The sequence below is a fragment of the Hylaeus anthracinus genome, unplaced genomic scaffold (genome assembly GCF_026225885.1).
Source record: "Hylaeus anthracinus isolate JK02 unplaced genomic scaffold, UHH_iyHylAnth1.0_haploid 12002, whole genome shotgun sequence".
Taxonomy (NCBI): Eukaryota; Metazoa; Arthropoda; class Insecta; order Hymenoptera; family Colletidae; genus Hylaeus; species Hylaeus anthracinus.
In genome coordinates, this window is record NW_026534349.1 from 14,208,010 (window position 1) to 14,222,224 (window position 14,215).

The 14,215-nt window shown below is 34.3% G+C and overlaps 1 protein-coding gene across 8 annotated transcripts in view; it reads left to right on the forward strand.

Annotated features, from left to right (window-relative positions):
- Nucleotides 1-13,767, forward strand: part of LOC128891689 (uncharacterized) — a 109,325-nt gene extending 95,558 nt beyond the window's left edge. For all 8 annotated transcript variants that reach the window (XM_054151394.1, XM_054151393.1, XM_054151391.1 and 5 more), the window contains 3 exons: nucleotides 2,955-3,223; nucleotides 8,573-8,695; nucleotides 11,530-13,767. In XM_054151394.1, coding sequence (XP_054007369.1) covers nucleotides 2,955-3,223; nucleotides 8,573-8,695; nucleotides 11,530-11,743 — 606 coding nt within the window. In that variant the 3' untranslated portion in view covers nucleotides 11,744-13,767. The remainder of the gene's footprint in view (nucleotides 1-2,954; nucleotides 3,224-8,572; nucleotides 8,696-11,529) is intronic.
- The last annotated feature ends 448 nt before the right edge of the window (nucleotides 13,768-14,215 follow it).

The window sequence follows — 14,215 nt, forward strand, 5'->3', positions numbered from 1 at the left end:
TTTCGATCGAAGCCCCGGCTTCGTATCAACCTTCCCGTCAATTCGTAGTCACGACAATAGGAAAAGCAACCGGTCGTTTGGATAGTCGTAAAAATTCGAACGCGTCACGTAATTGAGATCGATCGTTTCGAAAATAAAAAACCTACGATCGATTTCCTTAGAAATTCTTTTTCAGAATAAACAGCATAATTTACGGAGAATGTCTGACACGAGGATGAAGAAAATTCTTGTCTTGGTAGAAAGTTTCGAAAGACGAATGAAAGATATACCCAAAATTCATTTCCTTATAATTGACAAAAAAGAGGAAAACGTAATTTATAGGGAATTTCTGGCACGAGAATGAAGGAAATTCGTATCTATGTACGAAGTTTCGAAAGACGAATTAAAGATGAACTTAACATCCATTTCCTTCAACAATTTTTTTTCAAAAATTTGCATAACTGATATAGGTTTTGGCACAGAGAAAATTCTTGTTTGGATAAAAGTTTCGAATGACAAATTGGAGATAAAATACAAGTTCTGTCTTGTTATTTATTCAATAGAAATTGCAATTGTAAAAACTGTCGAATTATATTTTCATTCGATCGAATTTTGTCTACAGGTAGTCTTATGTTCCACTTTTTTCTGGTATTGTGGACGTGCTATGATTGCAAGAAAATGAGAAACGAGTGTAACAAAGTTTTGCTGGTACTTAAGTACAAATTTGCATACTCACTCGATGGATCTATAATTTGAAATACACGTTATTGTAATGATTTGTATAAATTACACATTTACAGGTTTCCGTACGATCCGCTAGCATATTCGACTCATCACAAAAGCTGTTCAATTTTCATTTGCAAATGTGGAATTCATTTTTATAGAAACAGGAATTTATTTAAGTAAAAGTACATTTAAATGGACCTAACAAAAATTAATATAAATAATATTAAAGATTAATGCAAATAATAATAAGAAAAAAACATGCTACAATTTATTTTTAAAAAATATAACAAATATTTATAATATCTACGTACGATACAAGCCTTTCAAATTTCACTGAAGTGATTGCTGTAAAGTATAAAAATTTCCAAATGTTCACTTCATCGATTGCTCGCGTGCGATGGCTCTTAAGGTTATCGATCCCTCGAAGACGATGAAAATTAATTCTAATTTTTTTTCGTAGCCTGTACAAGCGAAATCATTTGTTAGCGTGAAACAAAATTTCGAAGACGTCAATCTTCGACACTTTGAATGGATATTTAAATAAATAACGAACATGAAAGAGACCGTGCAAAATTTATACGTTAAACGTTAAAGTTCAAGGTAGTCGGAGGTGAAGTGTAGTTTACAGACTGATCAATAAGCTCGTAGTTTACTTGTACGGAAGTCGTTGAATTCATTTTCTTGTAGCATGGACCGCAGTCGGTAATCACGTTGCGAAGTCATTTTTGACGTCATTTTGCGAGGTCTACTTGTTGCATGTGTGCCTATTAAGGAGATAGCTTGAAGAAAAAAGAAAGAATAAAAGAAGGAAAGAGAAGAATGTTTTTCTTTTCACATTTTCTTAAAGTCTCACGTCTCCAAAATGTCATATTTAAATGACTATAATATAATTTGAAGAATAAGTAATATTTCAGGACTTTGAATCGACTTCTGGCATTTATTTAGAATCTCAAGTTTCAAAAACATTTTATTAAACAAATTATGGTGATGTTGTCGATATTAGTAATATTATAAGACTTTCAACTGACTCTTTGTGTGCTCTAGTACTTTATGACAAGCCTTAAGGGACCAGCCTGATTTATATGTAAACAAATCAATTGTTCTTATGTTTTCTTAAAGCTATACTTTAACTCTTTGTGGCATGCGATTATAAAAAAAAAAAAAAAATAAGATTCAAGCTACACAGAAATGCAATGTCAACAACTTGCTAACGGGTTTTGACTTGTATACATTTCTGATGTCACTTATTGTACTTTCAGCGTTAGTTCATAATATTGTCACATTGATGAAAAACTTTAAATAAAATAGTAAAGCTAAGCAAAAGTTAGGATAGTTTTTAACTCGCCTAACTTTAAAGAGTTAAGGTGAAGAATAAGTATTTGATAGAGTTACATGTTCCTCTTTTAAATATAAATTCGAAAAGTCACCTTACTTTTAGTCCGTCAACCTGGTAACTCCTTAAGTTGTAACGGAAGTTGAAGGGCTGCAAGTAGGATTATAAATGGAAGATGAATTTTCGAACTTCCTTAAGAGATTGCACGAAGTTCCAGGTGTAAAATATTCATGGTTCTTCAAAAATGCATTTCAATTGAACTCCGTATACGTTTAGTCTAGTACTCGATAAATATACATTATTTATAGCGTATACAAATATTTTTATTTCTTCTACAAGTTGATTCCAAAGAGATTCGATTAATGTCCATTTATGATTATTATTATTATAAATGAACATACGTCTTTTTCAACAGGAAAGCGAGAAACATAAAGCATAAAGACATTTCTGAAGCAAAAACCAAAATACAATGCAGTAAATTTGTATAAAAATTAAAAATCTCAGTGAAACTTTTAAATGCAGACATTTCTGTATAAAACAAAATTAATTGTACTTACTTTTTTACTAATATCGAATTATGAAATATGTGTACTGTATGAATAACTACATATTGAGTATTAGTTACACCTATGACATTTCTATATTTAATATCTTTTGCCAACATTATTCTTATGATAGTATAACAATGTGGATATGAAAGAATTGGCTTTCCAAACAAACAGAATTGAATTACTTGCGATTTTAATAGCATTTAATAAGTAAACTTAATGAAGTTAGTAAAGTAGAGTAATATATAGACTTATCTGTTAATTATTTGAAAATTTTCTATCAAAAAGAAAAATTTATCCTAAACCTAATTCCCATCCCAATTAAATTCTAATGTCCATTCTTTCTATTGTTTCGTTTTTGTTTTAAGGAATTTTTACGGCGTCATGGTTCAACGTCAAAACTGTGCCGGAAGGTTCGCAGTGCAGATAACTTGCCACTGGCGTCGACGAATCGACAAGATCAACGTATTTCTAAAGAGGAAGGCATCGATGGCGATAAAGAGTCCTTCCTGAAACCAACACAAGAAGAGAAATACGAGGATCTTGAGTCGAAGAAGCAGACTTGCCCCGAGAGTGGTTCGAAGGATACCCCAGAGATCTCGTTGCTCGATCCGAATAATCAACAACAGTCTTCAAGGTAATCCCTTCTAGAGCAAATTCATTTCTCTAATCTTCTAAGCCCTCGGAGAACAGTTTAACTAAGATGTTCCAATGCTATTTGGTCAAATGAGGAAAATTATATTTTCTGTTAAGATAATACAATATCTTGAACAGCAATTGTTTTCATATGAACTGATATTTTTTAAAAGCAAAACAGAATACAGTAAATTAGTATAAGAATTGAAAATCTCAGTGAAACTTTTATATTTATAATAAAGCATTACGGTTAGAACGTTCTTATTTATTTGCTATGTCTTGGTTCCTCTTTTTTATAATAATTTTAAAGTATAATTTTACTCGAGTGATATTAAGCTAAAGAAAACCCGTTGCAAGCTTCTTTAAATCAAGAACATTGCTTGTAAAATTATATTCGTCGATAGAAATTTGTCAATTCATTTATAATTCATATTTTTCTGTTCAGTGATTCCTTTACAAATAATTCATATACATATTTTTGCTTTTTATTACAGACTATCTAGATCTGTTTTGTTCCGATGATAGTCACAAATATATGGTCGTAAGCGTTAAATAATAAATGGCTGGCTACGACTCCATCATACGTCAATGATTTTCATACTACAAGATTCGTTCCTAATAAAAGTTGCATAACGTATGATAAATCGTTACGTCCGTAGCTCCTCTAAATCAAAGAATTCCATTTCGGTCGGAATCCTGCAGTCTAGAAATGCCAGATGCCACATTCGTTCGTTGTTTGCATCTACAAATCTTTTCACATAGTTTGGGAACATGGTTTTACCAGGATTTCGCTATTCTCGGTAATGTCTCCCAAGAGATTCGAAACCCAAAGTTCGTGTTTTCGTTATCAGCACACATTGAAACTGCAATGACCTACTCGGCGTAGTCAAATAATCTAAAATGTGTTCGAATATTTTCAACTTAACTACGGTTAACTTGATCGATTCCCTAACGCTTGTAACTCCAAATTCAATTATTCAACGAAGACTTATCAATTTGCAATGACACAGGTTACAAAGAATTAGGGCTGATTTAATTAGTTAAAAATAATAGTGATAGACATACTAAGACTTTCAAAGGTAGAAGATATGTATTTTGTCTTGAAGAAATTATTACTATAATTATAATTGCATTATATTGTAAAATGTTTCTTATTACCCTAACGCTTCTTAAAATATTACGAATTAATACATTTAACTGCAAATTCAATTTATTTGGTTTTATTAAAAATTGCAGTTTAGTTCTACTACTCTCGAAGCAATTTATAGAATACAAATTTTCATTATCTCTACATTATACATCAAATTGATATTCTTTGAATACACAGAAATAGTGAAATGTATTAAAGTATATGGTTGATGGTTTCTTCGTTCACAGAATAAAACTTGTATAATAGCATTACAGATAAGTACGTGTATTGACGCGATCATTACATAATTCCATTGTATTGTATTAGCTTTCTTACATAATTTTTATCACAGATTAACATGCTAACCTTTCAAGTGTTACGTACTGCTTGCGTGATGCATATTTAACGTATTTTGCTAGTATCATATAGGTACTTGACTTTGCAAAACTCCATGGAGCAGAACATCGTGATATTATATCATAATAAACAGGATATTATGAATTTCATTCGAATAAACCTGAAGAACTTTAAACTATTTATATTATGTTGACATGTTTATATTAAATTATAAATATTTAAACAAGGTGGTATTTAAATCTTGAATTTTTCCAATCTAACATACTTAACGCGTATCGTTCGCTTGACTAATCTAACTATAATTTCACTTTACACTTTACGCTTTACACTTTATACTCACTGTACACTCACTTTACACTTTACACTTTACACTTTACACTCACTGTACACTCACTTTACACTTTACACTTTACACTTTACACTTTACACTTTACACTTTACACTCACTGTATACTCGTTTGCACTTTATAGTTTACACTTTACATTTTACAATTTGCACTTTTTATATCTAACGATTTCATTACAAGTTCGCAGCCATTAGCTCGGTATTACTCGCGACAAAGGATCGTTCGTCGCGAATAATACCGATTACCAGGTCTCACCACGTGGAGGTTGCTGCAACTGGAGACCCGGAGATTGAAGGAATCAAAGTTCCTTCGATCTCCCTCTACATAGCGTATACATACGTAGATGCATACTCTACATAGAGTCGACGAGCTTAAAACTAAGTACGAAACTATGAAAATCAAAGGAAAACAAAATTCCCTTCGATTTCCAAAGTCCAAGTCTGACTCTGCTAAATAATTATTTCAACTAAATGGAAGCTAAATTGAGATCGCGACGCGACGCGACCATGAAACTGGACCTACTGAATCAGTCCCGTTTCCTCTTGTTGGATCTGGACTCGAGAGGAAGACGACCGACGCCTCCGAACCAGTCCTCCACACCCTGCACCCCGTTGGGAGCCACTATAGGACACGACTTGCACCCGTCTCACTGCGCTTTGGACTTACTGCACTGCGCCGCGAGCCTGGGACTACACTAAACGTGGTGCAGGAAGTAGAGAACCGATCCGGAGGAACCGATTGTCGTCCTCTCGAATACAGATCCACCAGGAGGACGGCAACCGACCTTTCTGTCCAGTTACACAGTTGATCACTACACTTATGACATGAAGTAATAGTGACCGAATTGGAGAACGAAATTGCGAGTCCAATATGGACCTACGAACAAACAAAAGATTTGAACAAATGATTAATAATTATTTGACAGAGGACAGACACTCGTACACGCATGCCTTAAGACTAACTTAGGTACATGCCTTAAAACTAACCAAATCAAACTAAACTACCCACAACCAATACCAAACCAAACTAAGCTACCCGCAAACAATACCAAGCTACGGTAACTAAGAGAAACTACACAAAGAGGGACGCGAGACGCGGACGCGCGATCGCGAGATCCATACCGACCGAAGGATCGTCGAAGAATGAGCTCTCGCCCTTCGCATATTTGTTTGGGCGCGGCCGTGCGTCGTGGCACGTTTGTACCTGTCGAAGAAGAGTGGGGCAAGGGCGAACAACAACCGTGTGACGATCGCGTCGAAGGGTCGTTGTATCTCTATCGAGAAAATAATTCGTGAAATATTTATATCACAGCGAAATCATATTCCCCATCGTTGTTTAAATAATAAGTATTATTAACAATTAATTTAACTGTTGTCAGAAATTAATATTTAGTTGGTGCAATCCAATAAATATTAAAATATTGACAAATTTCTCACGATTAATGTCTCGAACGAGTACTTATTCTGAACCGTAATTGTTATTAATATTTAATCGAACACTGTATGATACTGTGTATGTATCATAAGTGTTTAATTATTTCGGATTAAGTTTTAATTGTTCCAATCAGTAGATATTAAAATATAGACAAACATCTCACGACAAGCTGTGTAACGGGACATTTGTTCTGTTATTACCCACCCATATCATCGCCTCGCAGCATTTTTAACCATATAACGGGACATGAATTTCGGCTGTTCGAAAATAGAAAGATTTTCAATCTTAAAATGGATCAAGCAAAATTTAAGGACCCTCATTTTTCCTTTCTTTATACCCCAGTAAAGATTAGCCTCCGTGTGCCATTTAATTGCAGCAAAAATGACCGCTTCATTTTCTAAGAAAGCAGCTAGTAACATTTTATACAGGACACCCTGTATGCGTATAAATAGATCCGTAAGGTTACGTATTTTTGTAATTTTATTTTCTCTCATAATCTTCAATATTGTCTATTTGATTAACGACAACCAAATTCGAACAGTGTATTTCCAGAATATTTATTAGCTCCTCTGTTAATCTGTTCGAATATTTGTTGAAATATAATCCAGATGCGAAACGTGAACGGCTAACGCAGCACGTTTACCAATAAAACACAGTACACGTATAGATTCTTTCTCACTTGGAGAATAAATGACTTTACGTCGGCCTTTGTTTAAAAAAAGAAAGTTATTAATATTTATCCGCTTCAAATACCTTTATGCCATAAAAGTTACCTTGATTTTGATGGATCTTTTAAATATGTACAAACATCCAATCGAGCGAAGCAGCAAGCTTTTGATGCGAGACTTCCATTCTCGAGAAAATAAATTTTGAAAATTCGTCGGGTACAAATTGACGGACGTGTCTGTCCATTGAATTGCCACAAATAAAATTATTCCTGTTTGTACTGGTGTTTGTAAATATCAACAGTACAACTTGGGGAACGCGTCTGGCCATTACTTGTTATTTCTACTTGCGCTGGTGTTTGTAAACATTGACGTCGGTATATCATTACGTTTGCGTCTCCCACGTAATATAAAGACAAACTTGCTTCTCTCAAACCCTTAAAGCAGTGTTTATTAAGTTTCACCGTACCGTAGACTTCCTTAAATTATTTTTTTTTTTTTAATATTTTTTCAAATATTTCATTTTTTTTATTACTTCTTATTTTAAACTTTTTTTTATTAATAAGAAACTACCACAAAAAAACATTTGTTCATTCTACTTTATCTAGTCATTAGATATGTATATTATAAGAATAATTGGGCTTGTATACAAAAGTAAGAAACATTTTCATTTCGATTTAGAGTAACTTGTTTACGCTAGTTTAACACTTATAAACAGAACTTACAATTAGTCAGAGCTAGATATAGTAATTTGTGAAACATTGACCTGAAAACTTCACCGAAGATCGATAAGGCTATCAAGCGTACGCCTAATACCGACAGTTCAGAACCGTGGATAACTTATCAAGCTACGGTGGTTCATAGACAAACCAAGAGAGTCGAGTTCTTCTTTTGTAATTTACGAACAAAGTGCAACAATTATAGTAAATATTACTCGGTGTTTCCAAATTTATTCGAGTTCGCACCGAAGCTATATTGAATCGTGATCTATTTATATTTATCGCACAAACACCAGGCTAAGTAGAAACAGTCGATAATGATCAGACAGGCTTGCCAAATAGTAATCGCCTGCGTTCCCGACGAATTCTAGAAATCGATTTTCTCTAAAATGAGAAATTGTATCACCGAATCTTCCTTTTCCTTTTATTTTCAATTTGCTATCCACTTTATATAAAAATCAACTTTCACAACAAATTGTAATTTTTGCTTGATGGAGCTGTTAAAAGATGAGATAGATAGTTTCTATTCAAATTACGACGGTAATTGCTGATTATATCGTTGATGATATTACGCTACAGTCCACTGTACCATCCTCATTCATCACGAATGAGTATTACAGGCGACAAATGGTAAATCTCTTAAGATTTCCTCGAACAACTGAAAACATTTATTACAGAAAATTCCTCGCAATGTTCCAGGGATTTCCCAACGGCATCGTCGTCGTCGTCGTTCGTTGGTCGACGTTTTGGAGGATGGAGAGCTGGCGGAAGTCACGAATACGTTCGATGTCCTGTACGACAACCTGCTTCCATGGACGAGCGGTAAGGAAATCCTTTTACCCTTTCGTGTATAGCATCAGTAAGATAAGATGTAATCGATAATCTAGGAGAAAGGCAAACGTAGACGTAACATGGTAAACGTTAAAGAACTTGCATTTTATTAATATAAAATAATGCTGAAATACTTAAATCATATTCTTCTAAGCACATTTTCTGAATACTAAATTTCGAGTACTGTTTAGCAGAAAATTAAAAGACTCATATACAATTCTTGAAGTAGCTAGTAATAATTAATGAAGACTTATCAATTTCCAATGACACAGCTTGCAAAAAATTGGGCATGATTTAATTAGTTAAAGTTTAAGATAACAGTGATAGACATAACAAGACATCCAAGGTAAAGGATATAGATTTTGTTCTAAAGAAATTATTATCATAATTATAATTACATTATATTGTAAAATATTACTTATTACTATAATTAAATGGAAACTTCGTGGTTCGACTCATGATTATATTATAGGTTTGGTTCTTCTCCAAGATTCATCTTATATTAAGTAAATTTCAAAATCAGTAAAAGATGGTTTCTGATAATAATTATTATTAAAAAAGAGAAGAAATAAAAACAGAAATACAATAATAGAAATACATAAATAGAATAAAGCACAGGAATATATCAAAATAAAAAATATACATTGTGAATTAGGAAATCATATGTTCGCGAAAATTGTCTGTAAATTTTCTTGCGAACCATTAATGTGTTATTAGGGCCGTGACGATAAAAATTCCACGAAGAAAAAGCAAAGTTACACCAAGCGAGAAATATTCCACGATAACGGAAATATTGTGGCTACCAACTATTTATTGTCGCACATTATCTCGGAAACGATCGCAACAGTTCCCTCTAGGCTGGTAATCGCTAGTTTCATCTTCTTTCCACTTTCCAAATGAGTTTCATGCCGTTGAAATATACACATAATTACGATTCATCAGAAGTAGTTAATGGAAATGGTTACGTTATATGATCATCAATCATTGGTTTCCCATTTCTGAACATTTTTCCTATCAATTACAGTTTCTCTAACAATTTTCATTCGAAAAGTATATTAATTGAATCTCGCACGAATCGCAGGAAAGTACACTTTTGGTTGCAGTGTTATTTAATCAATTAAAGTTTCAGTCCAATTGTTGACACTATTTCGAGAAGTATGCATTTGATTGCGAGCTATCGGTCATTTTAATTCGCGTTTGAATTGGTTGAAGTTATAGGTATTCTTGAAGGAGGTCGTCAACCCTGACGAAATGTAGGTTAATTAAATAATCGTTCGCTTTACTTCCATTTATACACCGAGTATTCAGTTGAATACATTCTCGTTCTTCTTTATTCATTTTAACATTAAATATACAGTTGTATAGATTTCCGTTTCAACCTATTTCACAGTTATGTCCCATTTTAGTTTAAAAGATCGGTCCTTTTTTAAAGCGGTAAAGAAAATGGGGTTGCAGAGCATTGCGTCCGTTGCCATGTAAAAAGAACTTGTTGACCTACATGACTAATATACTGACGAGTGTCCCGCGCAACCGGGCCAGACTGTAACTTTGAAACAGTTGAAGGTTCAGCTGGAAGTCGTGTGACCAAATGAAATCGTTCAAAGTACTTCGTATTTGTCACATTAGTATTATTCGCGCGTGTCTGACATTTGCGAGATGCAATTCCGTTCTCTTTTTTTAATGATTCTCGTATGTACACGGTCTGTCTAAAAAGAAACCGAACTTTTGCTATAAAAAGAAAACAGTACAAGTAAAGTTTTTACACGCGCGTTTATTTACTCAAAATAATCTTCCTTTTGCGTCAATACAGCGTGTAGACCGTGTAATTAACATTTCGAAGGATCTTTGCAGCTCCTGTTTTGGTAGCCCGTTTAGTACGACGGTTACAGCGGCCTGAATCTCCGAAATGTTGCTCTATAAAAGTCCTTTTCGTTGGAATTGGCATTGTTACCTTGGATCATTCACCCTACTCGCTTGATCTGTCTCCCTGCGATTATTTTCTTTTCCCAAAATTGAAAATTCCAATGAAAGGGACATTATAGCAACGTTTCGGAGATTCAGGCCGCTATAACCGCCGTACTAAACGGGCTACCAAAACAGGAGCTGCAAAGATCCTTCGAAATGTTAATTACACGGTCTACACGGTGTATTGACGCAGAGGGAGATTATTTTGAGTAAATAAACGTGTGTGCAAAAAATTTACTTGTACTTTTTTTCTTTTTATAGCAAAAGTTCGGTTTCTTTTTAGACAGACCGTGTATTGTCCGTTGCTCAGGAGTTGGCGAGGCAGCTCAATTGGCTGTCGCGTAACGGCGACACATTCCCGCATTTTCGTTTACGCTATACTTTTACATATACAGATGATGAATTGACATTTAAAAAAAAATATTAGGTTGTTGCATATGAAATAACTTATAATTCGATCCCGTAGTTGTCTTCATTTTGTTACGTCATTGTGGTGACAGATGTTGCTTGTTTGTAGCACATCAATCTAAAGAATGAAATTTGATACTTTTGAAACTCTATTCGTTTGTTTATAAAACAATGTTCGCATAGCATATTCCGTATTCAACAGTCTAAGAGAACAATGAATAATAATAAATATAAAACAGATTACGTGACCTTATAAAACAGACAAACAAACAAACGTAGGTACAAGTACAACCCTGCTACGCGATAATTTAGATTTTATACATTTTTCCGTTCGTGCACATCCTCGTACATTTTCACTCGCCACAAATGCATAAACATTCGCTGACTTGTAATCACGATTTGTCTAAAAATGATATAATCGATCGTGCTACAATATTCATTGAAATTTGCAGATGTTATCGGCGATCTTACGATATAGACGCTCGTCTACCCTGTCATTTCCACTCTTATCGACGTGTCGGGATCGAACGACACTCGAAGAGCTGCGACTACGCGAGACGCACTCCTGAATCGAGCGTCGACGTCCAACATTTTGGTCTGCCCATCCTGAGCGTCAGCGAGCCCAGTCCACCGGACGAGAACGACCGCGTGGACGAGTATTTGTAGGACTTGCTTGCCGAGGACTTCCTGAAGGAGCTCCTCGTGTGACCCAGCACGATCACTCTATTGATGCGCGTGATCCAAAACGTCCTGTATACGCCAAATTTGAGGTAAACTTCGAAGCAGGACTTTGAATCGTACAGCGACAAAACCGGAGGATCATGGTTCTCGATGAAGCGACGACAATTTCGGAGCGAAATACTCGATCGAATCGCTGCGATTAGCGAGAAGTAAGTCACCGTCATACGGTGTTTTAATTCCGGAATCGATGATATTTTAATCGCGCCATCTATTCATCAAATTCACCGGTCAACATTTTTATTTTACATTGGTGCGCATGTATGAAGCATTCTCGGTTGTACGAAAACCGATTCGAAAGAGGATTTAATATACAATGGATCGGTATCGACGATACGAACCAGAGATGGGCAAGATTTCGTTCGAATAATAGATGAAGGATAAGATCAACGTACAGGTATTCACTCGTAATATTTATTCGATAGAATGGTTCAATTTTTATTGGTTCGTTGTAGTATACTTTATTCGACAATTCAATTCTTTATATTCCACGAGTAGTAAATAAAAAGTTGTTTATCGTTTACTGGATATATTTATTCGAATAAGAATTTTGCCCGTCGCTGGTGGGATCATGGGAAAGCAGTGGTGATTTATGTCAAAACAATTTTTGTTTGTTACAAATTGTTTCGCATCCTCGGTTACGCCACTGCAGGGTAGTAAAGTTCTAGATTACGTGACAGTAAATTCAAAGAGAAATTCTTTGCTGCGATACACTATCGATTGCCACTGTTAACACTTTGTCTACCGGGAGTCTATTCGTAGGCTTTTTAATTCCAATGTCTACCCGTCCGCAATTTATTAACTGTGTCGTTGGTTGTCTACTTACAATGCTCAATTTGAGGAAACAGAGAGGGATTTTAACGTACGTTATAACAGTATGCACAAGTTATTGTCAGCCTACGTTAATATACGGTGACTGTAGAAAGTATTCATACATCGATCAATTTCTTTTTTATAAACAATGATATTCTACACATTCTTGGGAATCTTTAGAATAGATTTAGTAGAAAAAAGAATTATTTATTTATATAAGTTGCGAAATTAACACGAGAAAACAATAAATCGATAGAAATATAGAAGCAATAAGTATCCGTACATTTGTATTTATTTATTTTACTGCTTCAAACCATAAATGGCTTATACACCATACAATAGTTGTGATAAATACAATTTAGTTACATCAAATTCTTATATTACAGTCTTTGAGAAAACTATTAATAATTGTTAACCCTTTAATTCGTACATTTGTTAAGTTTTTAATACTTCATGAAAGGAAACGAAATTTACATTAATTTATAAATAATTAATACTTTGTGGAATTTCCTTTTGATTTTATAATTGCTGTAACTCATCTTGACATTAAATTAACTAAGTGTCGATGTTATTCGAGGTGGGATCTTTTTCCATTCGTCTATTAGAGCATTTTTTTAAACTTCTTTATTGGAAATTTGATGTTTTCTAATTCGTACGAAGCAATAACCTGATGTGTTTATGTTACGAAATCTACTGTGAATGTTTCGTCATAAGAATCGTACAAATACTTACTGCTTCTATACTTTTACCCACTTTTCACATTTGTTTGTTAATTTCACAAACTATATTAACTAGTAAATGTTGTTCGGACTATATCTATCTTAGAGACTTTCGAGAATATATGTAAAATATCATTGATTATAAAAAAAGAAGTTAAGAAACTACAATTTCACAGAAAAGTTTGTTGGGAAATTGATCGCTGTACGAATACATTCTACACCCACTGTAGCGAAGATTGTTTCTTTATAAATGAATATATGTATACTGTCCTTCTTGAAACCAAACGATTTTTGTAAACAACAGCATTAGAGGAGATATTGAGGTTACTTCATTTTAGTGGGACATCCTGTATAGTAATGCAAGGCTCATGCTGAAATCTATTTGCCAACAAGCCAAGAACTCTGTTCAATTAATCGCCTTGATTAATTCGCGACTTCAAATTCTAATCCTGGTTATGACAAAATTATGAAAATCATTTTATTTTATACGCTACATTTTTACAACATTGATATTTCAAAACGTATTTTATAATTTTTGTCATCGCCCTAACGATACAAATTTGGGACGTCCAGCTTCAGAATTTTATTATTTTCGTCAGTACTCGGTATTAGAAAATATCTGCCGGTCGCGAATGTGTTAAGATTAAAAATTTAAGTTTCTGTATACAGGGTGTCCCAGAATTAGTGTGAAAACCAGAAATGGAGGATAGCCGAGATGATTTCGAACCATAATTTTCTTTGCAAAAATGATCGGACGGTGCTTCGTTTTTGAATTATCAGTGAAGAACCACCGACCAATCACAGCACCCGAGTAACACGCGCTCAGCCGCGAGAGGCTGGTTCGAGGCAAAACGCTCGGACCAGCGCG